General features: G+C 41.9%; 1 protein-coding gene across 3 annotated transcripts in view; it reads right to left on the bottom strand.

Moving 5' to 3' along the window:
* Ccdc191 (coiled-coil domain containing 191) overlaps positions 1-24,216 on the bottom strand; it is a 72,997-nt gene that overhangs the window by 27,280 nt on the left and 21,501 nt on the right. For all 3 annotated transcript variants that reach the window (XM_085832512.1, XM_021184944.3, XM_085832513.1), the window contains 2 exons: positions 21,563-21,716; positions 4,939-5,129 (listed from right to left, as the gene is read on the bottom strand). In XM_085832512.1, coding sequence (XP_085688638.1) covers positions 4,939-5,129; positions 21,563-21,716 — 345 coding nt within the window. The remainder of the gene's footprint in view (positions 1-4,938; positions 5,130-21,562; positions 21,717-24,216) is intronic.

Here is a 24,216-nt window from a genome sequence, read left to right as displayed (position 1 = left end):
TTTCAAGGATGAGTGGGAGAGGCTCCTGGTATGCTAACAGAATTGTTACAGCATGAACAGCCCAAAGCAGCACTGGGCTTTGGACCTTCAGTAAAATTCTTTAGATGCTACAAAAGACAGGGAACACCTTCTTTATGACTACATCAAGGCTAAGAGGGTAGAAGAAAGGCATATTTGCTGAGAAGAAAATTGTTCCAGCACTTGTTCCAGTGCTGAGAGCCCACTCTACTATGGCTGAACAGGAGCCTTGGAGTGCAGTCACGATTTCTGTATTTGCCAGCTAAGGTGGAAGGGCCGAAGACAGACACCAGGAAACGAGAGACAGGCTGTTTCCATGCCTGCTGCTCTGCATCTCATTTTGGCATAGTGACAACATCCCATATGAACCAACTTCTATACTTTTTTAAAGATTGCACTAAAAATGTAGCTAGTTCTGAAAGAGGGGTGAAATCACCTCAATTTCATAAAACCTTAGTGAGATGCAATTGCTTAGGTAAGTTTACCTGAAGAAAAGGCTTAAGACATACTTCCCAGATAACCAGAAGGACAGAGTGCCTTATGGATAGCAGCCTGTCCCAATATGCTTGTGAGCTAAATCAGAACATTTCTAGCAGGAGCGTATAAATTGATCATCATAATTACATAACTGTCTGCAAAGAAAGCCTGTCTCTGCAGACCTAAGAGCACAGAAGAGCAGATATTTAAACAGGAATTCCAGTGTGAACCATGCTGCCTAGGACCAACACCTCTAATGGTGCTTTTGGTGAGAAGTGTGCCATTGGAACCTCCAAGTCAGGAGAGCACCAAGCAGACTGGGGAGAGTTGGCAAGTGGCCAACCACCTCTAAGCTTCAGATTCACCCTTAGAAACGGTGCTGAGAACTCTACACTGCCTAGTCTCCAAATGTTTTTTTTTAATTCTTTTTGTTACCTATATAAAACAAACTGTAAAAATACAGAATGAAATCCATAATAGAGTAATAATGCTATCTTACAGCAATACGATTGAGTATCTAAACCATGCTGTAATTTTTCCGTTGTTTTAGGCAGGCCTTACACAGTGGGCATATGGAGGTCAGAGGAAAACTTGCAGGAGTCTGTTCTTTTCTTCACCATGTGGGTCCCGGGTATTGAATTTTTCAAAAGGGAGTGGGAGGGGATATATATCCACATGCCAAGGACTTGACTGACTACCAAAATCTGATGCAGAACATCAGAACAGCAGTGACGGAAGCAGCTGCATTTGGGATGAGCGGGTTCAGCAGGAATAGGAAAGAGCAAGCTAATGCATTCGATAATGCACTAGGTAGCCAGCCCCCAGGGAAACAGGAACTATAAGACACTTTTGTCTAAAGGAGTTTTGAAAGTGAGTCAGGCAGTGCAAGTCTGGTCCTCTGACAGGTCTATTACGGGCTTCACTGGGTGCATATGCCATGTAGCCTATGGCCACTCACCCGGGGAACTAGGCGAGCAGAGACGGGAAGGGACATAAGTAACAGAAGCTCTGCATATGGTTCCCCCAAAAAGGCTGAACTCAGAAGTGTTGGAAATGAAGAATTATGGACAAAGATTATAGGAAGGAAGAAGTGGGAGTCTCGAGAAATGATACGGAGAGATTAAGGCATATTCAGGCATGGCCAGGGGGTTGGTGTGAAGACTGCAGCACAGGAGATGAGGAAGGCGGCTGGTACAGCCTAGGGCAGGCACCTCCTAGGAAGGACCAGAGAAAACAGGGAAGCAGGACTCAAGAACAGTGGCAGAAGATACTGAAACAAGCCCTGCTTATTCCCAGTTTCCTGTAGAGTTGCCTATAAATTCAAGGAAGAGGAGAGGGAATGAAGGCTATGACACCAACCTGTGAAAGTGAATGTGCTAATTTCAATGCTACAATGTCAAAGACACGAGGAGCAGAGCTTTGTTGTTATTACCTCAGCAATTGAATGTGGAAATGTTTGTTGTGTGATGTTATATTGAAGCTTAATAAAACCATTAGTTATAGTAAGCATATTTTGATTTCATTTTACTTTTGAGAGGCTAGTCTCATATAGTCTTGCAGGTTGGCCTCAAGCTGGCTATGTGCTAAGGATCACCTCCAGCTGCTGCTCATCTTGCCTTCTCTTCCCAATTGTTCACATTCTAGGCATGCACCATCACCCCTAACCCAACACTACTTCGGAAAGAAAAGAGATGGATGGAAATAGAGTGACCACATTCCTACTAGGGAAAGCCAGATGCATTTGTAGAGTAAGTGCAGGTGAGACTGTGCACAGGCTCAGAAAAGAAAGCAAAGGAGGTTACTAAATTATGAATAAGTAGACAGGGATTTGTTGTTGCTTTAGCGAGCAAGTGGGAAGAACAGAGAAGAAAGCCCACAGGGCTGGGCCCTGCAGAGAACAAAACAATTGTGGGTGCAGAAATCAGGGCTGTGGACTTCAGCAGCATGTGTCCTGTCAGTGGGTGAGCTGTAAGCTCCCATGTGAATGACCACTCTACTACCAGTTCTCCTCAGAGGATGAAGACTGCGTCCAGTTAAACTCAGGAAGCCACGGGGCCGTCTTTCACTCTCTGGCTCACCTGTCACTGTAGTCAGTGTCCATCCAAAGATGGGGAGAAACCTCAGTGGGGCCAATGAAGATGGCTGGGATCTGAATTTCTTACAGTGGTGTCTAGGACAATACTCCATGCACAGAGAGCTGGGGACTCATACGGTCTGCATGAATAGTTCCTTCCCTCTCAGTCACTTCTCACATCATCGCATACTTGGTTGGTTGTTCTGTCTGCCTGTCTCTCTCTTTCTCTTTTTTAAATTAACTTATCATTTTACAACCCAGTATCAGCCCTTCCCCTCCTCCCAGTCCTCCCTCATGCAAGTCCTCCCCCATTCTGCCTCCCCCTTCTCTTTTGAGAAGGGCAGGAGCCTCTCTGGGTGTCACCCGTCTGCTCCTACCACCATCTGACAGCTCTCAGTTTTTACGTCACAATCTAAACCAAATTCCAGGGTAGCAGAAACCCATCACTGGCCTAGGGAAGCACATCTAAGATGCTGGTTGGCTTAACTGGGAGGCAGTACTGTGTGGAAAAGGCTCTGAGTCAGGAGGCCTGAGGACAAGGCTTTCAACACACTTGCTCCGAGTGGATTTATGCAAGACACTTCTACGCTCGGGGCTTTCTTTTCCTTATTCATGAAACAAGAGGCTAGATTGACAATCCTAAGGTGCTGTCCTGCTCTAGGATATTTTTTGTTCTAAGGTTTTATAGTAAAAAAAAATATTATAAGTTAAATATTTTCTAACTTCAGCACTTAAAAAAATTTTAGTTCCCATTCTGAACATTTAAAAATAGACACCTGAAAATAATTCAGATACCAGACTAAAAGTTCTGAGATCTTAAAAAAAAATTGGCACATTATACTATTATGAAATCTCCATTTAGTGCTTTAAAATTTAAACTGTTTAATTGGAATGGAATCCTGAGTTCTCCAGATTTTTCTTGTACAAGTTCTTCTGGCATACGATGCTTGAAGGCGGCTTTTAACTTTACCATTTCACTTTCCGCTCTATGCCCTTACACGGTCTCCAGTTTACATTCTTTACCCAGCAAACCTCACCTCAGAGACCTGGGTTCGGTTCCCAGAACTCACAGGGGGACTCACATCGCCCATTATCTCCAGCTCCAGGGATCTCATGGTCTCTTGTGGCTTCTACATGCATGTAGTACACACATACTCATGTGGCCTCACACAAAAACATACAGATTAAAAATAAAGAAATAAAGAGTGCAACCAAGCAACCAGGAAAGCAAACCAGCTTCTCAAAAGCTGATGACCTCGAAGCCACATGGTTGACTACCTCCAGCCAAACCGGACGCTTACACTTCCATCCCAATGACACCCTGAGGCACATACCCAGCCAGTGACATCTTGCTCTGCTTTCTTAGTGGTAGAAGGGAAGATATTCCTCACCATACAACACTGCTGAACGCCTGCACTGTCCCTCAATACTGTTTTCCTCACATAGGGCAAAAGACCATGTACCCAACGCCTACATGACTTCCCAGGATTGATGCCATCATATGGCTGTACAGCTATGCCTTTCAATGTAACCACGTTTCCACATAACACACACATAATTCTTCATCCTGAATAGATGACAGAGATGTTGTTAATGATTACGCATAAGAAGATAATGCTTCCTTCAACCTAGGTGACATTCATTCTAGAATAAAAAGGTCATGGACTGAAGCTGTGCATCCCAGTAGTAAAATATGCATTTAGCACATGCAAAGCCCTAAGGTCCACACCATCACCATCAAGCAACAAAATACAAGTGTAACACACACACACACACTGACTGCATGCAAAGTTAAACTTGGAAATGAAAAGGGAAAATGTATTTAATTTTAAGATAATAAAATGAAAAAGCTTTATTTGACAATAAATAAATTCTGTGTGACACAGCACCAATAAAGAGAGACTTGGTATAAAAGCGTCAGAAACCTCTAAATAAGGTGTGGAACAAAAGACAGCAGTGTGGGAGGAATTACTCTTGGCAGGTTGGCCTCCCAGATGGATGCTCCCTGTGTCCTTAATTAACATTCTATGCACAGACAGCGATTCTATCAATGAGATTTATTAGCAAATAAAGCCAACTCCCTCTTCAGAACTGTGAGATGGTCCATGGCACAGTGCTGCTGTTAGCATTAGAAGCCATGGCCTTCCTTTACAGAAAGGGAATGAGCTCCATCAGGACCTCAGACAATCTGCTTCACTTCTCATTTTCAGCTAGGCCTTTCTAGCTGGGGGTAACATAGAAGAACAGGTCACTGTCTCGTAAGATGATTCTAGTGGACAGCATTTCTGAATTTGATTCTTGGGCTCCTCAGAGGGAAGCTGCCCTTGATATGTACACCAGAAGGATTTTCAGGATCTAAATAATGGTACCTGTTTTCTTCCCTAAGGTCATTTTCCAAGGCTTTGGTCTCTCGTTCCAACTTCCGGGATCGTGTATGGTCTCTCCAGGCTCTCAGGACCTTCAGTTGAAGCTTCCAGTCAGACAGAGTCCCCGCTTTCCCCAGCTTAATCCTATGATCCAGAATCAGCTTGTGCCAGGCAGAGAAATACCGTTTTTGACACTAAAGTGGAAAGATTTGGAAAATCACCACCAATCAGCTGTTGTGTTTCAGATATGCCACACTGACAGCCCTCTCCTCAGATTCCCATCACACTAATCACACACCAACATTACCTGTGATTGAATGGAATGGACCAAAGCTCAATTCTTTCATGTTTATAGGGATGAGGAATATTTAAGTTAGGCATCAGAGGTACTCATAGCTTCAGACCTTAAACTAAAATACTGAATTCTCATTACAAACTAAAATACATAATCCTCATTATAAGGCACTGGTCCCATGTTAAACTGGGATAGCAGCTCATATCTTAGACAGGAACTAGAGGTCTTAAGAGGCTTGAGAGAGCTGTTTCCACTAAGACCCACCCCACTAGGGTGTCTTGAGAGCTTCAAATACTAAGCCTTTAGTTCAGTCCTGTCCCAAGCACCACTTATGTGCTACACGAGTGGACACAAGTAACACAATGGGGCCTGCTCCTTGAAAACTAGACAGTTAAAAATGACTAGGTTATCTGGGCTACCACTAATCATGTTATGAGGGTTTTGATAAGTTGGCCTAGAGATTTCTAGCCCTCATGTGCCTAGGTAGCCAACAGCAAATTAGACAAAGTCTATCTACCAAGTCTCCAGAATGTGCTTTACTCATGATCCAGGTCTGAGGAAAGAAATCACTGCCCACCCAGTTCTTGTCTATATACACCATCTTCATAAAAACAAACAAACAAACAAACAAATGCAAAACCATTCTGTTCTTTCTAGCTCCCTCTGCTATCATTTCTTGGCATCAACACCAACCAGACTATGTCACATTTTCCTGTCTTTATATTAACTTCCCTGTCTTTACTGTCTGTCCCTGCCCTGCCTACTTCAGGATTACTTCCCAGTTAGTCTATGGCCAAGTCTTCCCCAGCTGCAGGGTTCCTCCCACTGTATTCCAGCGAGCTTTGTACTCTTCAATCAAACTCTCCCCAAACTTTAGCAGGATCTCTGGTTTACTGATTTCCATGAAACGGTGGGACTCCTGAGAGGACATAGGGCTCTTAGCTGGGAATGACAAACCTGGCAGGGGCTCTAAAGTATGGGATCAAACTGAAAGTGACCTCACAGGAAGTGGCTTTACAGGATGGCTATAGACTAACTCACTACTTTCTTCTTTTAAAAACACTTAAGGGATGCTACTTCAGCATTTACTACACACCCGCCATTGTGTTTCAGTTTGGGAGTTTAAACAAAGTTTAATCTCTACTCTTGGAAAGCTATAGGGAAATGGAAAACAGAAATAAAAGATGGGCCACCAGTAAGATCCCTCTGCTGTGTGAAGGCACTTGTCCTGCAAGCCTGAAAACCTCAATTTTACTCTCAGAACCCCCAAAAGGAGAGAACTGGCTTTACAAAACTGCCTTCAGTGCTGGCTTGTTTTCTGTTGCTGTGGTAAATGTCACAACTGAAAGCATAGGGCAAAGGGGGCTTATTTATTTTACATGTTACAGTCTATCATGGAGGGAAGCCAAGGCAGGAACTTGGAGGTAGGAACTGGAGCAGAGATCATGGAGGAATGCTACCAGTCAGTGGCTTCCTTCTAGGTTCACTTTCAGCTGCCTTTCTTATACAGCCCAGGCACCCTTACCTAGGGATGCCACCACCCATAGTAGGATGGGCCCTCCTACATCAGTCAACAATCAAGAAAAGGTCTCAGACATGCCCACAGGCCATCTGATGGAGGTAATTCTTTAAGGTGTATAAGGTTGACAACAAAACTAACCAGGCCATTCTCTAACTTTTATACACATGTCCACCTCTATAGACCATGTACAAACACAATAATAATAATAATAAAATGTTAAAAGACCAATAAAATATAAAGGAACATATGCTACATTTCATGGAAATATATTACTTGGCCAGAATTTTTTTTCTATCCAGGATATCAGTTACATTCCCATTTAGATAAACACACAGGGTTTTAATACCTTACTAGGGGAAATTATGAACAACATAAATCAAGCCCTTATTCCCTTTGTGTCATTTCAAATCTACATAAGAGGAGGAGGGAGGCCAGGAGGAAGAAGAGAGACAAGGACAGACTTGGTGCACAGTAGGTCTGTCTTCACCCATAACAAGGGGCCACACAGCTGCCAGGCTGAGGGGTTGCTTCTTCTCTATCTTACAGAATAGACCATCTTATGATATTTTAGATGCATATATTTTATTTTTATGTGTATTTTATGAGTATTTTGCCTCCATGTATGTATGTGCACCATGAGGGTTCCTGGTGCACAAGGAGCTCAGAAGTAGAAAATGGATCCCCTGGAACAGGAATTAAGGATCGTGGAGAACTACATGTAGATCCTGGGAACCAAACTCAGGTCCTCTGAAAGTACAAGTACTCTTAACCACTAAGCTAGTTCTCCAGCCCCAGAACACTGCATTTTTGTTAATAGGAGCCACTATCGAAAGAAAATATCCTCAGCCTATTTACCATATTCCCTGAGATTTTCCTCTTGAGCCGGGGATGTAGTCCCATGGTAGAGATCTTGCATTATCATGTGCAAGACCCGGGCTCAAGTCCTAGATCACAGAAATAAAAATAGGAGCAAATTCCTCCTGGTTGACTTAGTGAAATAATCTATACACAGCTGTATTCCGTCTCTCAACTCTTGGGTCATACATATTTTATGATAAAATAGTCCAAACATAATCCAACTTGATAACAATATTACTTTTCGTATCCTTGTAAAACATTTTTTGGAATTTTTATTTTATGTGTATAGCTGCTTTGCTTGCATGTATGTCTGTGTACCATTTGAGTGCCTGGTGTCTGTGGAGGCCAGAAGAAGGTGTTGGTTCTCCTGAACTGGAGATACAGATGTATGTGAGCCACTATGTGGATGCTGGGAGCATAATCCAGGTCTTGTGGAAAAGCAGCCAGTTTTCTTCTCTTAATCGCAGACATCTTTCCAGATCATTTCCTTGGATTATTATGTCCCTCTTGTTATAAAGTTCAAAGTAACTTCTATGTACTATTACATCTTTAATTGTCTAATCATTTGTTTGTTTATTGTTACTAGAGAGTAAACCTGGACTATGCACATAAGGAAATAATATACAACCAGACTACATCCCTAGCCCTCTATTGCTCTACATGTACTATTTTATTTATTTGTAGATCATTATGATAAAATAGAAAGTGTAACTATTCTTGTGATTCAGCTCACTGAGTTTCAACTTTAGGTAGAGATTGCTGGATAATTGAAGTCACAAAGTAAAGCATTAGCAAGGCTAAAACTCAAACATTCTGGCATCCTGGTGATGTCTTTAATTTATAGATAATTAGTCGAACAGTAAAGGGTATATTCTCTGTTTTGAAATTGAACAAAAACTACATATAGCCTACTATGGTAGAACACTGTCTCTAGATACTTACCTGAATTTAGGAGATCAAAATTAGAGCCTATAAACTCTGTAGTCAATATGCTCCTTTAACATCTGAGCGTTAAGACCCTGGGAGCAGAGGGTAGGTTTCCAGGGTGTGGAGTGAGGCTGACTGCAGAAGCTAACAACAGCTCCAGGACAGATGCCTGGAGCCCTGCTTTACTCAAATAAAATTGCTATTGGGCTTTTCCTCCTGCTTCCTCAAAAGCAATCTTATTAAAATTTAGATTAAAAAAAAAGAAGAAGAAGGATAACTCAAAGATCACTGCTTAGTTATTCTTGATCCATAGTAAATATTCCTTAGGTAAAAATGAGTCTGATAAGTGTCTTGAAGACACTGGTAAAAGGAATACACTTCCAGTCCTCTCATTTAACTTAGAAGGGACAAGAAGCGTCATGCTTCCACAGATAGCATCTATTTGTTCCCTTCACTCTGGTATTAGTCACTTTTCTTACTGCAGAGACAATTCTTGGCAAAAGCAATTTAAAGAAGGGTTTACTTGGGCTCTAGGTTCAAGGGCACAGTCTATCATGGCAGGGAAAGGAGGCAGCTACAAGGGTCTAGCAGTAGTTGCAGTTTGATGAAATCAGCACATGGTACCCACAGTCGGGAGGCAGAGAGGGATGAATGCTGACCTAAGCTGGCTTTCTCCTTTTTATTTGGTCTGGTGCTGTTCACATTCCAATCCTCCTCCAGTAAACCTCTGCAAAGTCCCACACAGGTGTATCTCTGAGGTGATCCTAAATCCGGGCAAGATAATGAGAATTAAAGGTCATCCCCACATCCCCAGTAAATTGCCTGCTGCTCCTGTCTCTCCTGATCAGTTCACAGTCTAGAGGTACAGTGGTGCTTGTGATGGTTTGTATATGCTCGGCCTAGGGAGTGGCACTATTAGAAGGTGTGGCCCTGTTGGAGTAGCTGTGTCACTATGGGTGTGGGCTATAAGACCCTCATTCTAGCTGCCTGGAAGCCAGTATCCTGCTAGCAGTCTTCATTCAGATAAAGATGTAGAACTCTCAGCTCCTCCTACACCATGCCTGCCTGGATACTGCCATGTCCCTGCCTTGATGATAATGGACTAAACCTCTGAACCTGTAAGCCAGCCCCAATTAAATGCTGTCCTTACAAGAGTTGTCTGTTCACAACAGTGAAATGCTAACTAAGACAGAAGTTGGTACCAGGGATAGGGTATTACTGTGATAGGCCTGACCATGCTTTGTTTGGAAGAATGTGGATTTTGGGAGTTTGGATTTGGAAAGCAGTGGGATCCCTTAAGTGGGGCTTAATGGGCTATCCCAGTAGGAATATGGAAGACTTTGTTGCTGAGAGTGATTTGAACTGTGCAGACCTGGCCCAAGAAGTTTCAGTGGAGAAGAATTTCAGTATGTGGCAGAGACTGTTGTGGTATTTTGGTGAAGAATGTGGCTGCTTCCTGCCATTGTCCAGGGAGTCTGCCTGAGGCTAAGGTGAAGAGATTTAGATTAATTGTTTTGACAAAGGCAGTCTCAAAACAGTCGGGTATAAATTCTATTGTGTGGTTACTAAAGTCCACTTTTATGAAGTGTTTTAATGAAAAGGAGCAAGCTGAGAAAGGAAAAATATAAAATATGTGATTCGAGTATTAAAGGGGTACCAGGAATTGAAATGGAGCTGAACCTGTGTTCAAGGATATTAAATTTAATTAAAGGAGTAGTGACTGTGGGGAAAGATCCTACCAGGCGTGGTGGTCCACACCTTTTATCAATCCCAGGAGACAGGCATGCAGATCTCTGAGTTCAAGGTCAATCTACAGAGCCAAGCAGAGGCAGTGAAGGAGATAGGAAGCAGAAAGCTGGTAATAATGTAATAGAACAAAGGGGCCACGTTGCCTTGGTCGAGGTGTCTGTTCACAGCAGTAAGATGCTAACTAAGACAGTGCTCTAGCCCCTTTCTCTTAAAAGCACACTTGAGTTGGAAGAAGAGTGCATTCTGCTCAATCAAGCCAGGAGAACTCGAAAGTTTTACCAGCCTGGTAACTAACATGACCTCTCTCCACTTCTTTCTTAACACATTGGTTTCTGTATGGGATTGTAGTTGCTGACGGTGTCCATATAATCATTTGTTCTCCCTGTAGCTTTTACCATCTGTTTATTACAGGCTTGATATGGTCAATGAAGCAGAGTAAATCATGACGGGGATGAACTGTACCTAAGTATTTACCTAGAAGAATTCTTCAAATACAATATTACAATGAGAGAAGTTTTAAAGTGAAATGCTGTCTTCCCCTTAAAATCTTCCACAAGACAGCATTTAGTTTTTAAGGTTTCCACTAGAGGGAAGAAATGACAACCCACCCTGCTAAATTTATTACCTGCACTGGAGTTGCCCTTGTTCTGTTGGCAAGAAAAGCTCTTCCCTGAAGTGTAATCACACCGCTGTCACGGCAGATGATTGACACTACGTGGAACAGCAATTTGCTATCTAATCTTCATTGTAATTCTAACCCTGTCACTAGAGATGCTCGTTCTGATTAATGAAGTGGGTAACTCATCAAAATTCCTTAGCTAGTTCCCTTTTGTCAGAAAGCTCAGTGATAATTGCATCAAAATTCTCTGTCATGGAAAAGTAAACAATGAATTGTAAAGAGGACAAAAATGTCAACAAGTTTACAATTTATTTTTGCTGAATGGAACTAACTGTGGTACAACCTGTGGTCTAGGGGACTTGGCTAAGGTTCAAATGTCAGAGAGAAGGTTACCCTCCCACAAACACCCTAGGGACTCCTTTCTGCTCCCATTCTGAAAGGAACAGACATCCCACACTGCAACTGGAAGAAATCTTCATTGCCTTGTTTTCCTTTGGGAATCACTGTTCAAAAAAAAAAAAAAGGCACAGCAGGAGCTACAAAGAGCCTAGGACTTGAAAAGGATCTTTTGCCTCAGTAAGAAGGCCTAGGCTTTCTCTAGATGATCCATCCTTTCGTCTCAGCTCCAAACTTAGACTGCCATACCCAGGGATCCATCCCATAATCAGCCTCCAAATGCTGACACCATTGCATACACTAGTAAGATTTTGCTGAAAGGACCCTGATATAGCTGTCTCTTGAGAGCTATGCGGGGGCCTAGTAAACACAGAAGTGGATGCTCACAGTCAGCTATTGGATGGATCACAGGCCCCCAATGGAGGAGCTAGAGAAAGTACCCAAGGAGCTAAAGGGGTCAGCAACACTATAGGTGGAACAACAATATGAACAAACCAGTACCCTGGGAGCTTGTGTCTTTAGCTGCAAAGATGCCCTAGTTGGCCATCATTGGAAAGAGAGGCCCATCGGTCTTGCAAACTTTATATGCCTCAGTACAGGGAAACACCAGGGCCAAGAAGTGGGAGTGGGGGGGGGTATGGGGGTACTTTTCAGGTAGCATTGGAAATGTAAATGAAGAAAATACCTAATTAAAAAAAAAAGAAGAAGGCCTAGGCTTCCATTCTAGAAGTGAGAAGAAGCGCCCTATGACTATCCTGCTCCTCTTTTCATCATTCACCTCCCACCCTCCAAAGAAAAGAAATCATGATTCCACCCACCCCCGCCAATTATCTAGATCCCTTAACTGACTTCATCAAGTTTCCAGGACACAGTGCTAAGCCACTCGCTGTCAGATCCCATGGAAAACTCCAGAGGCCTGAATGCCTCTACCAGAAGACACTTCTCTATTCAATTTCATTCTTTCTTCTTTTATACTTATTTTTTTACAACCCTTGGTTTTAGATTGAACAAGCATATCCAAAAGCACAGCAAAAGTGTAAGCCTTCATCCAGCTTTACAACTTATCAAAACTATTGGGAAGGGGGAGGGGCTCATTTGTCTTCCTACACCTGTTCCTCACCTGCAGAGTCTAAACTCCCAGACATTAGACACTCTGACATTTTATCCATAAATGTGTCAATATGCATAGATAACATAAGGATGTTTGGTAAAATCTGAATGCTGTTAGGAAGTTCTAATCAATAATACTGTATTTATTGACTAGTTATTCTGGGTTGCTCTAGAAGGAGTAGACTTTGAGGAAGCAACTGGTGAGTCTTACTATAATGTAGCTTCTTGCCTGATCACTGTGGGACAGGGCTCCTTTCCCAGCCTAGCCTGACTACATCTCAGCATGCTACCATGTCTTTATGAAGGCTGACCAGCACTCCCCATGGCCTTCTTGTTTCCTCTGAGATATGCTCATTGCTCCATTAGGCCCTGCTTTCTGCTTTACCTTCTCCTAGGTACTTATATATACAAACTATGCTGGGAACACATCTTACCTCAGACAACAGCAGACAAATGTTGGTTTCAGTTCCTTGGTGGTCCAACAGTAAGACAGTGAGTGATGTCACTGCCCTCACAGTAAGACAGTGAGTGATGTCCTCAGTGAGTGATGTCACTGTCCAACAGTAAGACAGTGAGTGGTGTCACTGTCCTCACCCACAGGAGATTTTTATAAATATTCACCAGAAATGTCTAGTGTTTAAGAAAACATTATTCTACCCTGTAAATTTTTAGAGAATGGCCTGAATTTATGCCGCAGGCTTCCCCTTATTTTATTTTATTTTATTTTATTTTGGTTTTTGATTTTTTTGAGAGATAGAGTCTCTCTGTGTAGCCCTAGCTGTCCTAGAGTTTGCTCTATAGACAAGGCTAGCCTCAAAATCAGAGATTCACCTGTCTCTGCCACCCAAGTGTTGGGATGATTAAAGGCGAGCACCACCACTGCTTGGCTTTCTCCTCAATTTTTAAAAGCAGATTTCAATGGGTATCTTCTTACAACAAAACAAACAAACAACAACAAGCACACTGAAGATGAGGTATTGCTAGATTACCTGCTGAGACTGTGTAAGGCTATGGCTTAAGATCCAATACTGGAAACAAACACTGGAAAAACAGGAGCCTCTAGGCCTACAGCACTTTGGAAGGACAAACACTGGCTCTAAGCTCTGGTCCTCTCATGAGAACAGACAATTTGGGTTACTCATGAGGTGAGACAAAAAAGAAAGAGAGAGAGAAAGAGAGAGGGAGAGAGAGAAAGAGAGAGAGAGAAAGAGAGAGAGAGAGAGAGAGAGAGAGAGAGAGAGAGAGAGAGAGAGAGAGCAAGCAAGCTCCTTGTCAAAACTGGTAAATTTTAGTGGGGATTTTCTATAAAGCTGATACATAAAAGTGAGCCACACATCTCAGACATGTCAGGAGCTATCTCCCACACAGTGCCTTTGGCAATAACCTAGAGGCAGGCTCGCCAGGCCCACACTGCACACGTTTTGCAGCTCTCTCTCTCTTTCTGCACTTTGATTTTTCAAGGAGGCTCCCTCCCTGACACGGCAGAGAGGACAGTAGCTGTGTCACTACAGAAATGGCTTTGCTTCAGTGCTCTGCAGGCCTTCTGATAACAGTAAGATCTTTGGAAAGGAACCATGCTGTATAAAGCGTCACTTAACTACAGTTTCCAGCATCCTAGCAGGGAAAAAAATGCAGGTTTCCTCCTCCATGTATTGCCATGCTTTCCTGGTCTAGTTTAGGATGGATTTTTGGAAGGCTCTAAGCCACAGGCATAATATTAACAATGATTCCTGTGGGTCATTATTATCTTACCCTCTAGCAGAAAAACCTAACCAAATAAGCAAATCAAAACATACTCCCCAGATAATGCAGATTTAGGCTAATATCACCCTAGTTTCCATTGTTCTCTGAGACTTTCTCAAGCAGAAGGGATCACAGAGTTTCTAATCTTATTAAACAAAAATGTATTTCAGAATAGAGAATTAAGAAGGCACTTTCCAAACAGTGTTAAGAATTTCATGGTTAATCCCATGTTGTTTCTGCTAATTAGCTATGACACATGAATTGCTGAATCTCCCAAAGAGATTTCACTGCCAGATCAAAGAGAAAATAGGAGAGGCTCTACTGGAAAGTTGCTATCTAAAGACAAGCTCCTGACACAGTGAAGGGGAAAGCTGAGGAGGATGGATGCTGAGTGCCACCTGAATGCATGCCAACAGCAGAGCCCAGCTCCTCTCAGGACTCTGTTAATTATGTGGCCACCAGCACTGGAACAGCTGAAGCAAGTGGCCTGCTTTCAGTCTGAGCCCAGCCTGGGTTACACAGCAAGTGTCAGGCTAGTCTGGGCTACCCCAGGGAATTTGTCTGGAAAAGAAAAAAACAAAACAAAACAAACAAACAAACAAACCCAGACTAACTAAATAAATGGCTTAAATGAGATGTTAAGAATTTAGAGATACAATGAAAATCTAAAATCAAAGCACAAGGAATGATAGACTTAAACTGGAGCAATTTCTAGAAAGAGATTTCCGTGATAATACTCTATATGAATATCTCTATCAGGGCTGTGCTGTGAAATATTCTGAGCACACAGACTGTTATCTGACCCTGACAGGAGTCACTGGGCATTTTCCTCTGGTTCATCTATGGCCAGTGAAGGCAGCTTTGGGCTGACTCCCTTAGAACTGGGCAGGAATGCAGAACCAGACCTGTGCTGGAATTTACCAAAGACGATCCTATTTCCAGCTCTGTCTATGTAAAATATGAGCAATCAGGCAGGTAGATCTTACTGGATGTTAGACATTCACTAAAGAAATTGAAAGAAGATTAAGATCCATATCATAATAAACAATGTAATCATACTGAAGGGGAAGAGAAGAACTTAAGTAATGGTGGAAAAATAATATTTTGACTGAAAATTGTAAGGCTAAAAGTAAAACTACTTCCTGATTCTCCTCTCTTCCTCCCCAGTGTTGAGAACATAGATGTGGCCTGCCACACCCAGTTCCCCATCACACTCAGCTCTTGGATTAGCAAGTCTCAACCAACGTTTACATCAAAGTAGGACCAAAGTACAAGTCAACAGAATGTAGATAAATGAGCCAGCTTTCTTACAGTCAGGGGAAAGTGCTACAAATGTGGGGAGGGGGGTTGGGGGGGGAACCTGGACTACATCAAAAATGTTATTATGAATTCACAATGACAATACAAATTCAGACAGTTCAAATATAAATTGCAAACAAGGGAAGGATAACATGATTCCCATCCCTGTACTGTTCTCCTGGATATATATATATATATATATATATATATATATATATATATATATATATATGTGTGTGTATATAGAGAGAGACAGATACAAAGAGACACAGAGAGAGAAACAGAGAGACAAACACATTCACACATACAGAGAGAGAGAGAGAGAGAGAGAGAGAGAGAGAGAAGACACAGACAGACATAAACAGGAAGTATATTTCCTACTTCTATGCACTAAGAAAGTATAAAAACAATGGCCGTCCAGAAGCAGTGTGCACAGTAGTCTTAATTTGTTTCTTTTTTTTTTTTTTTTTTTTTTTGGTTTTTTGAGACAGGGTTTCTCTGTATAGCCCTGGCTGTCCTGGAACTCACTTTGTAGACCAGGCTGGCCTCGAGCTCAGAAATCCACCTGCCTCTGTCTCTGCCTCCCAAGTGCTGGGATTAAAGGCGTGCGCCACCACCGCCCGGCTTTGTTTTTAAATATCATTCTCCCATAAAAGGAACCTGGATTTTATGTACACATGTTGACTACAGCACTATGGCAGAGAAAATACAAGTGAACCTGGCGTATCTTGTGATGCCAATAAAAACACCTGAAAAAGAATGGATGTGTGCTCAAAACGCAAAGAAGGCCACCTGAAAGCTTCTCAAAGGCCAAAGATGGGCACTTTAAGCTACAACATAAATAGTAATATAACCCAGAGTAAAATCAAAAGCAATAGTTCATACTGAATAAAATCAATAATTACACAACCAACAAGCAAATAAGCGAGAGAAGGGCCAGTTGTTTTTCACAGACTTTAAGACAATACATACAGGAGAAATAGGGGGAAACACAACAGCAGCACTAGGCAGACAGCACACTAACAGGTCTGCAGGCAGGACCCACCATGAGATACTCCCACTCTGCGTGACAGTGGAACAACAGGACACTCACAGACCTTTACAATCTCTCCTGTCAATTATGAGAGGATAATGGTGACTAGTGGAGACACGTGTCAGGAGACACGTGTTGGATTAAGTGCTCACAATTATCTACTGCTTGACATGTAGGGAAAGACACCATATCATTCCTCATGGTATTCTTACTGAAAATCTCATTCCAAGCAAGAGACACAAGAAACCCTAAATTGAGAAAGATGTCACAAAATGTCTAACCAGTTCTCTTAAACAAAACACCAAAGCAAGCAAGCAAGCAAGCAAACAAACAAAACAAGTTTATAAGTGCAAGAAAAGACCAAAGATCTGTCACATAATGAGGAAACTAAGAATCGAGTCACCAGTTCCCAAGATGAGTCCTGGGACAGGAAAAGGGTGTCACTGGAAATGTGAGTGACTTTATGACATGGTCTCTCTCAGAGGTAACCATTTCTCAGATTGATCACAAGATGTGCTCAACACTTGAAAGGCCAGTGACAGGGATTTAAAAACTGTCTAGATAATTTTTGTATGTATTCTGAACACCAAAAGCAACTTTCAAGTTAGAACTTAAACATAATAATGTCTGAGAAAAAAACCAAGTGTAATCTGTGGCAAAGCAAGGACCATCACTCAAATGTTCTCACTTTTCTAAACACACTGACATGATCTTTTCTTTTTCTTTTTTTTTGGTTTTTCGAGACAAGGTTTCTCTGTGTAGCCCTGGCTGTCCTGGAACTCACTTTGTAGACCAGGCTGGCCCCAAACTCAGAAATCTGCCTGCCTCTGCCTCCAGAGTGCTGGGATTAAAGGCGTGCACCACCATGCCCGGAAGATATGACCTTTTCAAACAAAGCAACCAGCTTTAGAGGAGCCACTACTGTTGCTGTGAACTCTGCAATTCCACCTAAAACATTCAGTACATCTACGACACATAGGATTTTTACCGTAAACGTAGAATAGAATCCACTGCAATTTTAAAATTTTTTAGGAAATACATGTCTTACTTCTGCCTGGTTGCTAAGCTATCATGGCATGCTTTCCTTGTGCCTTTTCAAGATGCCCATGAATATAAATTCTTTCCCTATTTTCTTTTATTATTTTATGAGTGTATGTCTGTCTTAGCATTTTGATTACTGTGCAGAGACACCATGACCAACTCTTAGAAATGCAAACATTTAATTGGGGCTGGTTTACAGTTTCAGAGGTTTAGTTCATTATCATCATGGCAGGAAGCATGGCAGCAGCCAGGCAGACATGGTGCTGAAGGAGCCAAGAGTTCTATATCTTGATCCAAAGGCAGCCAGGAAAAGACTGTGTTCCCACAGGCAGCTAGGAAAGACTATCTCTGGCAGGCAGCAGACTCTCTTCCGCACTAGGAGAAGCCTGACCAGAGAAAGCCTTAAAGCACACTTCCTCCAAAAAGGCCATATCTATTCAAACAAGGCCACAAGCCCTAATAGAGCCATTCCCACGGGCCAAGCTTATCCAAACCATCACAATGTCTATATACCACTTACATGCCTGGTGCCTGTGAAATGCAGAAGAGGGTGTGGCATCCCCTGGAACTAGAGTTAAAGAGTTGTGCACTGCTACATAGGTGCTGAGAATTAAAGCTGGACCTCTGGTAGAGTGGTCCATACTATTAAACACTGAGCCACCTCTCTAGCCCTCTTTTCGTGTGTGTGTGTGTGTGTGTGTGTGTGTGTGTGTGTGTGTGTGTGTGACACTCACCCCACCTTCCTCTGCTACCCATGTGTTGGGATTAAGGCACGAGGCACCATGCCTGGCCCATTTTCTGCTTTTTTATTAGGAGTCTTTAACACATAACTCTTGAAGGATACAGAATTTAAGAGTTAAGTCTTTCTCAAATATTAATCTAAACCTTTTACATTTCCTTCTATTTCTGAAACTAAAAGTGATTAAAATTTTAATATTGCAATAATGATAACTTCCTACGCATCAAAGATGTCTACATGAAATATGTCCATCTCTTAATAAGTCATGTTGACTACTTTTTTCCTTTTATCTTAGCTGTCCACGTCACACCCACTTTCCCGTTACCGATTTCCAGGGCCTTTATATGTCTGTCTACTCCTACATCTGTCAAGTTCCCCTGGATTTCCCACCACTCCTTTTTCTCTTGTTAGAGCCAGTCACTTATGTATTCCTTCTATTAACTTTCATGAATTTTAGCAGTGCCTGAGGCCCTACTGTAGGTGTTACGGGGGATAGAAAATATACATATTTATCTTTTCTCATCCAATGGTCTCATTTACAAATCTGCCAAGTAATTCATTTTATATGAAATGTTATAATCCCTAATTCATATTTTGATCAATTGCCCTTCATTGAAAAAGCTGCCTAAGTAGCCCGAGAAGCTGCTCTGGCTTGAGTCTGGAATGTTCCTGGAGGCTCATGGTTTGCATGTTTGGTTCATAGCAGGTAGTACTATTTTGGCAAATCCTAGAAATTTGGGGATGTTAAGGGTACATCTCTGACCACTTTCTAGTTGGCTCTGTTTCCTATGTGCTGTGCTGTAACACCTGTCTTCTACCAAATGCTCCTGCAGCCATGATATTCCATTAGTGCCTGGGGTCATGACCTGAGCCCTCTGAAACCATCATCCAAAATGAAGCTTCTTTCACATTCTCTTCTTCTGTTCGGTGTTTTAGTCACAGCAACTCTAAAGGAAATGACATGGGACATATGTATTTGTCAATATAAAGTTAGTCAGTTATGGCTGAGAAGGACTAAGTAACCTTCCTCCAATGGATAATTCAACCATCTACTGTGCTAGCTCTTTGGAAATAAAAATAAAAATTTGAAAGCTTTAGAAAGTCATTAGTTCCAAACTTTGTCTCTGTAACTCCTTCCATGGGTATTTTGTTCCCTATTCTAAGGAGGAATGACGTATACACACGTTGGTCTTCCTTCTTGATTTTCTTGTGTTTTGCAAATAGTATCTTGGGTATTCTAAGTTTCTGGGCTAATATCCACTTATCAGTGAGTGGATATCATGTGTGTTCTTTTGTGATTGGGTTACCTCACTAAGGATGATACTCCAGATACATCCATTTGCCCAAGAATTTCAGAAATTCATTGTTTTTAATAGCTGAGTAGTACTCCATTGTGAAAATGTACCACATTTTCTGTATCCATTCCTCTGTTGAGGGACATCTGGGTTCTTTCTAGCTTCTGGCTATTATAAATAAGGCTGCTATGAACATAGTGGAGCAGGTGTCCTTCTTACCAGTTGGAACATCTTCTGGGTATATGCCCAGGAGAGGTATTACTGGATCTTCCGGTAGTACTATGTCCAATTTTCTGAGGAACCACCAGACTGACTTCCAGAGTGGTTGTACAAGATCGCAATCCCACCAACAATGGAGGAGTGTTCCTCTTTCTCCACATCCTCGCCAGCATCGGCTGTCACCTGAATTTTTGATCTTAGCCATTCTGACTGGTGTGAGGTGGAATCTCAAGGTTGTTTTGACTTGAATTTCCCTGATGATTAAGGATGTTGAACATTTTTTCAGGTGCTTCTCAGTCATTTGGTATTCCTCAGTTGAGAATTCTTTGTTTAGTTCTGAGCCCCATTTTTTAATGGGGTTATTTGAATTTCTGTAGTCCAGCTTCTTGAGCTCTTTGTATATATTGGATATTAGTCCCCTATCACATTTAGGATTGGTAAAAATCCTTTCCCAATCTGTTGGTGGCCTTTTTGTAGAAAGGATGGACCATCCAGAGACTAACCCACCTGGGGATCCATCCCATAGTCAGCCACCAAACCCAGACACTACTGCATATGCCAGCAAGATTTTCCTGAAAGGACCTGATATAGCTGTCTCCTGTGAGGCTATACCAGTGCCTGGCAAACACAGAAGTGGATGCTCACAGTCATCTATAGGATGGAACACAGGGCCCCCAATAGAGGAGCTAGAGAAAGTACCCAAGGAGCTAAAGAGGTCTGCAACCCTATAGGTGGAACAACAATATGAACTAACCAGTACCCCCAGAGCTCATGTCTTTAGCTGCATATGTAGCAGAAGATGCCCTCGTTGGCCATCATTGGGAAGAGAGGCCCATCGGTCTTGCAAACTTTATATGCCCCAGTACAGGGGAACACCAGGGCCAAAAAGTGAGAGTGGATGGGTAGGGGAGCAGGGTTGGGGGAGGGTATAGGGGACTTTTGGGATAGCATTTAAAATGTAAATGAAGAAAATATCTAATAACAAATTTAAAGAAGAAAATCATTAGTTATTGTTTCTATAAAAGTTCCTCTAAATAAAGTAAAAGAAAGGAAAAATAAAAAGTAGGTAAGTCATTAGCAAGAGAAGAAGAAACATAAGTTATCATCGTTTGGATTTTGGATATCAGAAGGCAAGTGACTTGTTCTTAAGCCGCCGACTACATAACCCAGGCAGGACTATCCTTGACACTGTCGAAGCAGAAGCTCAAATACCACTGAAGAGCAGAGTTAAAAGCTATTCTAAAGAAGTTATTCAGAAGGAATCCTCAGTATGGTCTCGGTTTCCTGGAGACTCGCCCACACCTCCACAGTATGAAAGAACATCTCGATCAGACCCGATGCACTGATGCACTGACCTGAACACCAGGTCAGCAGTCAGCAGGAACAAATGCTGGGGCTGATTTACATATTTAAGATGGATTCGCAGGGACTTAGCATACATACTCACTAACACACACACACACACACTCTCTCTCTCTCTCTCTCTCTCTCTCTCTCTCTCTCTCTCTCTCCCTCCCTCCCTCCCTCCCTCCCTCCCTCCCTCCTCCCTCCCTCCCTCCCTTCCTCCCTCACTTAAAACCATAGAGCACTAACTATGCTTGCATTTACTATGTAGCCAAAGCTGGCCTGGAACTTGTGGTGATCCTTCTGCCTCAGCCTCAGGTGAGACAGGCTGACAGGTGTGACCCACCATACCTAGCATACTTTATTTCATCTCTGATGGAGTGTCCTGTCATTCATGCTACAGGATGCTGAATGGAGAGGCACCTGGAGATTTCTCACCTGCTGATTTTCCTTGAAAGTCTGGATTAGTGTCTCCCTCAGTTTTCTTCTTCTTTCTTTTGCAACTTTTTCCTCATCCAGATGTATGCGAGTACTTTCCATCATTTTTCCCTCTGGATTCCTCTGAGAATTTTCTTCTTGTCTTTTCTTTTCTCTATTAGTAACAATTTAAAAATAGTTATCAGCTTTAAGAATGAGTAATTACAGTCTACTACATTGGAATGAATGAATACTAAATATTCCAGAGTTGGGTGACTTTTTTAAAAAGTATTTTGTAATATATAAACAAAATAAATTATATACTTTGACAAACAGCACAGTAGGTGCTTTAATGAAGCATTTTTATTGACATTACTACTAAGCTGTACCTTGATCAAACAAAGTTTGTCAATATCTATAAAGTTTTTTCTGTCTCTCTGTATACGTTTACACACATATACACACAAAGAGAGACAGAGTCTCTCTCTTTCTCTCTCTCTCTCTCTCTCTCTCAGACACACACAGAGAAAGAGAGAGAGAGAGAGAGAGAGAGAGAGAGAGAGAGGAAGGAAGGAAGGAAGGAAGGAAGGAAGGAAGGAAGGAAGGAAGGAAGGAAGATATACATGTGCCACAGCATCTGTGTGAGTCACAGAACCACTTTTGAGAATTGCTTCTCTGCCACCTTGTTTTGAGGCAGGGTCTCTCTTGTTTCTGCCGCTGCATTTCTTAGTTAGGGTATCTATCCTGCCTTTGCTACCCATCCTGCTGAAGGATTGCTAGGGATAGAAAAGACTAGGATTAGTTTTTTCTATCAAATACTATAAACCTTGTGTTTGGGGCAAGGAATAAACCTTTGTGTCTCCCCCATCTTATAGACTTTTATAATGCAGTGTAGCAAATGTTTTACTCCTCCCCACTTGGTAAAGTCTTAGTTTACACTAAAGTCCACTCTCTGTTCTAGGACTTTGATGGCCTGGACCAGTGATCCTGTTCCCTGAGCAGCAACTCTTATCCCCTCCTCTTTCTTACCAACTCTCTTCAGACTAACTAGCTGAAAAAGACTGGGAGGCTGCAGTGGGGTAAGGTCTGTCTTGCTAGGCACTTCAATTGTCATGGTAGTCTCTTTACAAACCAGAACAACTTCTAACAGCACCAGGCTTTTTAGTTGCTTCTGGGGACTGAACTCAGGTTGTCAGGCTTGTGAAATAAGCACTTTCCCCCTGAGCCATCTTCCCCACCCTGTATCTCTTCTTATTAGAGAGCCAAATGAACCCGTAAGTAAAGAAGGAATGAGATTCTTATCATGGGCTTTTATAGGCTTTCTAGGAAAAAAATTAATAGTATAAAAAATTACTAAAGAGAAAATGGAGTCTAGAGAATCTTCCTACCCTCCACCCTGTCCTCCTGCAGGCATCCTCCCACACTTACCAACTCAAGTGATCTTATAGATTTCTTTTCTTTCTTTCTTTCTATTTTTTTTTTTTTTTTTTTTTTGGAGACTGTCTCATGTAGCCCAGGCTGTCCTTGAACTCCTGATCCTCCTGTCTCTACTTCCCAAATGGGGAACGGCAATCATGTGCCACTACTTTTTCTGTGGTGCCAGGGATCAAGTCCAGGGTTTTGTGCATGTTAGATAAACACTCTACAAACTGAACTATACCCCCTAGCTCCCAATATTGTCTTTTTATAGGCACTAATTACAGATATATGTACACAAAGATATACTATTAATGATGTGGAGCAAGCCATGAGGAATCAGCTATGAAAGCTCAGGTAGTCACCTAGGCTTTCAGGAGCTTTACAGTTGTGGAAATTCAAGTAAAGAGGAATCTAGAATACAGACATTATGTCATTCATCTTTACTTATATAGGAGGCATGCACTGTCATGTCTTATTACTGGTGATACTAGACTGTTTCACTGGATTAAGGTTGATGATCTAGTGTTAACCTATTGTTTATTTGATTTTCAAAATTATTTTTATTGATATTCCTGTGTGAATGCATAGCACATGTGAGCAGGTGCCCTCAAAGCACCAATGAAGCACCAGCTCCTCTGGGGCTGAAGCTGTAGTGGTTGTGTAGCATCTCAGGGAGGGTGCTGGGAACTGAACTCTAGTCTTCTGGAAGACCAAGAGATACACTTAACTACTGAGCCATCTTTCTATCCCTTCAGCTAATGGTGTTTTCTTTTTGTAATTAATAAATCTCTTTATGAAGTAAAGCAGATTCAGGATACCTTACAAATGAGACAAAAGAACAAGCCCTATCGACATGTCATGGGGGCATGAATTAGTACAGCTCTAGGACTTAGGACAGAGCTCAGTGGCAGACTGCAAGTACAAGGCCCTTAGTGAGACTGCAAGTGCCACACGCAATACAGTTCTAGAACACCAATCTGCATTTTAAAATAACATCCATAATGAAAATAATATCTGATTAATTGTGAATATTAGAGAGGTAAAGAGCCATTCATATTTCCACAAGGGAATAAACAATAACATGTCAATCCTGCTTCACTGTATAATCATTGTCTATTAATTTTGTAACATTTATTATTTATCACTACTAATAATGCTATTTTAGTTATCACTATATAAAAATCTTTGCATTTCTAATCAGTTCTTAGGGCTTTTTTTTTTCCCTAGAACTAGAATTCCTAGGTCAAAGGAAAATA

Source organism: Mus caroli, unplaced genomic scaffold (genome assembly GCF_978045245.1).
Source record: "Mus caroli unplaced genomic scaffold, Mus_caroli_1 scaffold_17, whole genome shotgun sequence".
In the NCBI taxonomy this organism is placed as follows: Eukaryota; Metazoa; Chordata; class Mammalia; order Rodentia; family Muridae; genus Mus; species Mus caroli.
Note: the sequence above shows the minus strand (reverse complement) of the source record. Positions and strands in the feature narration are given on the sequence as shown.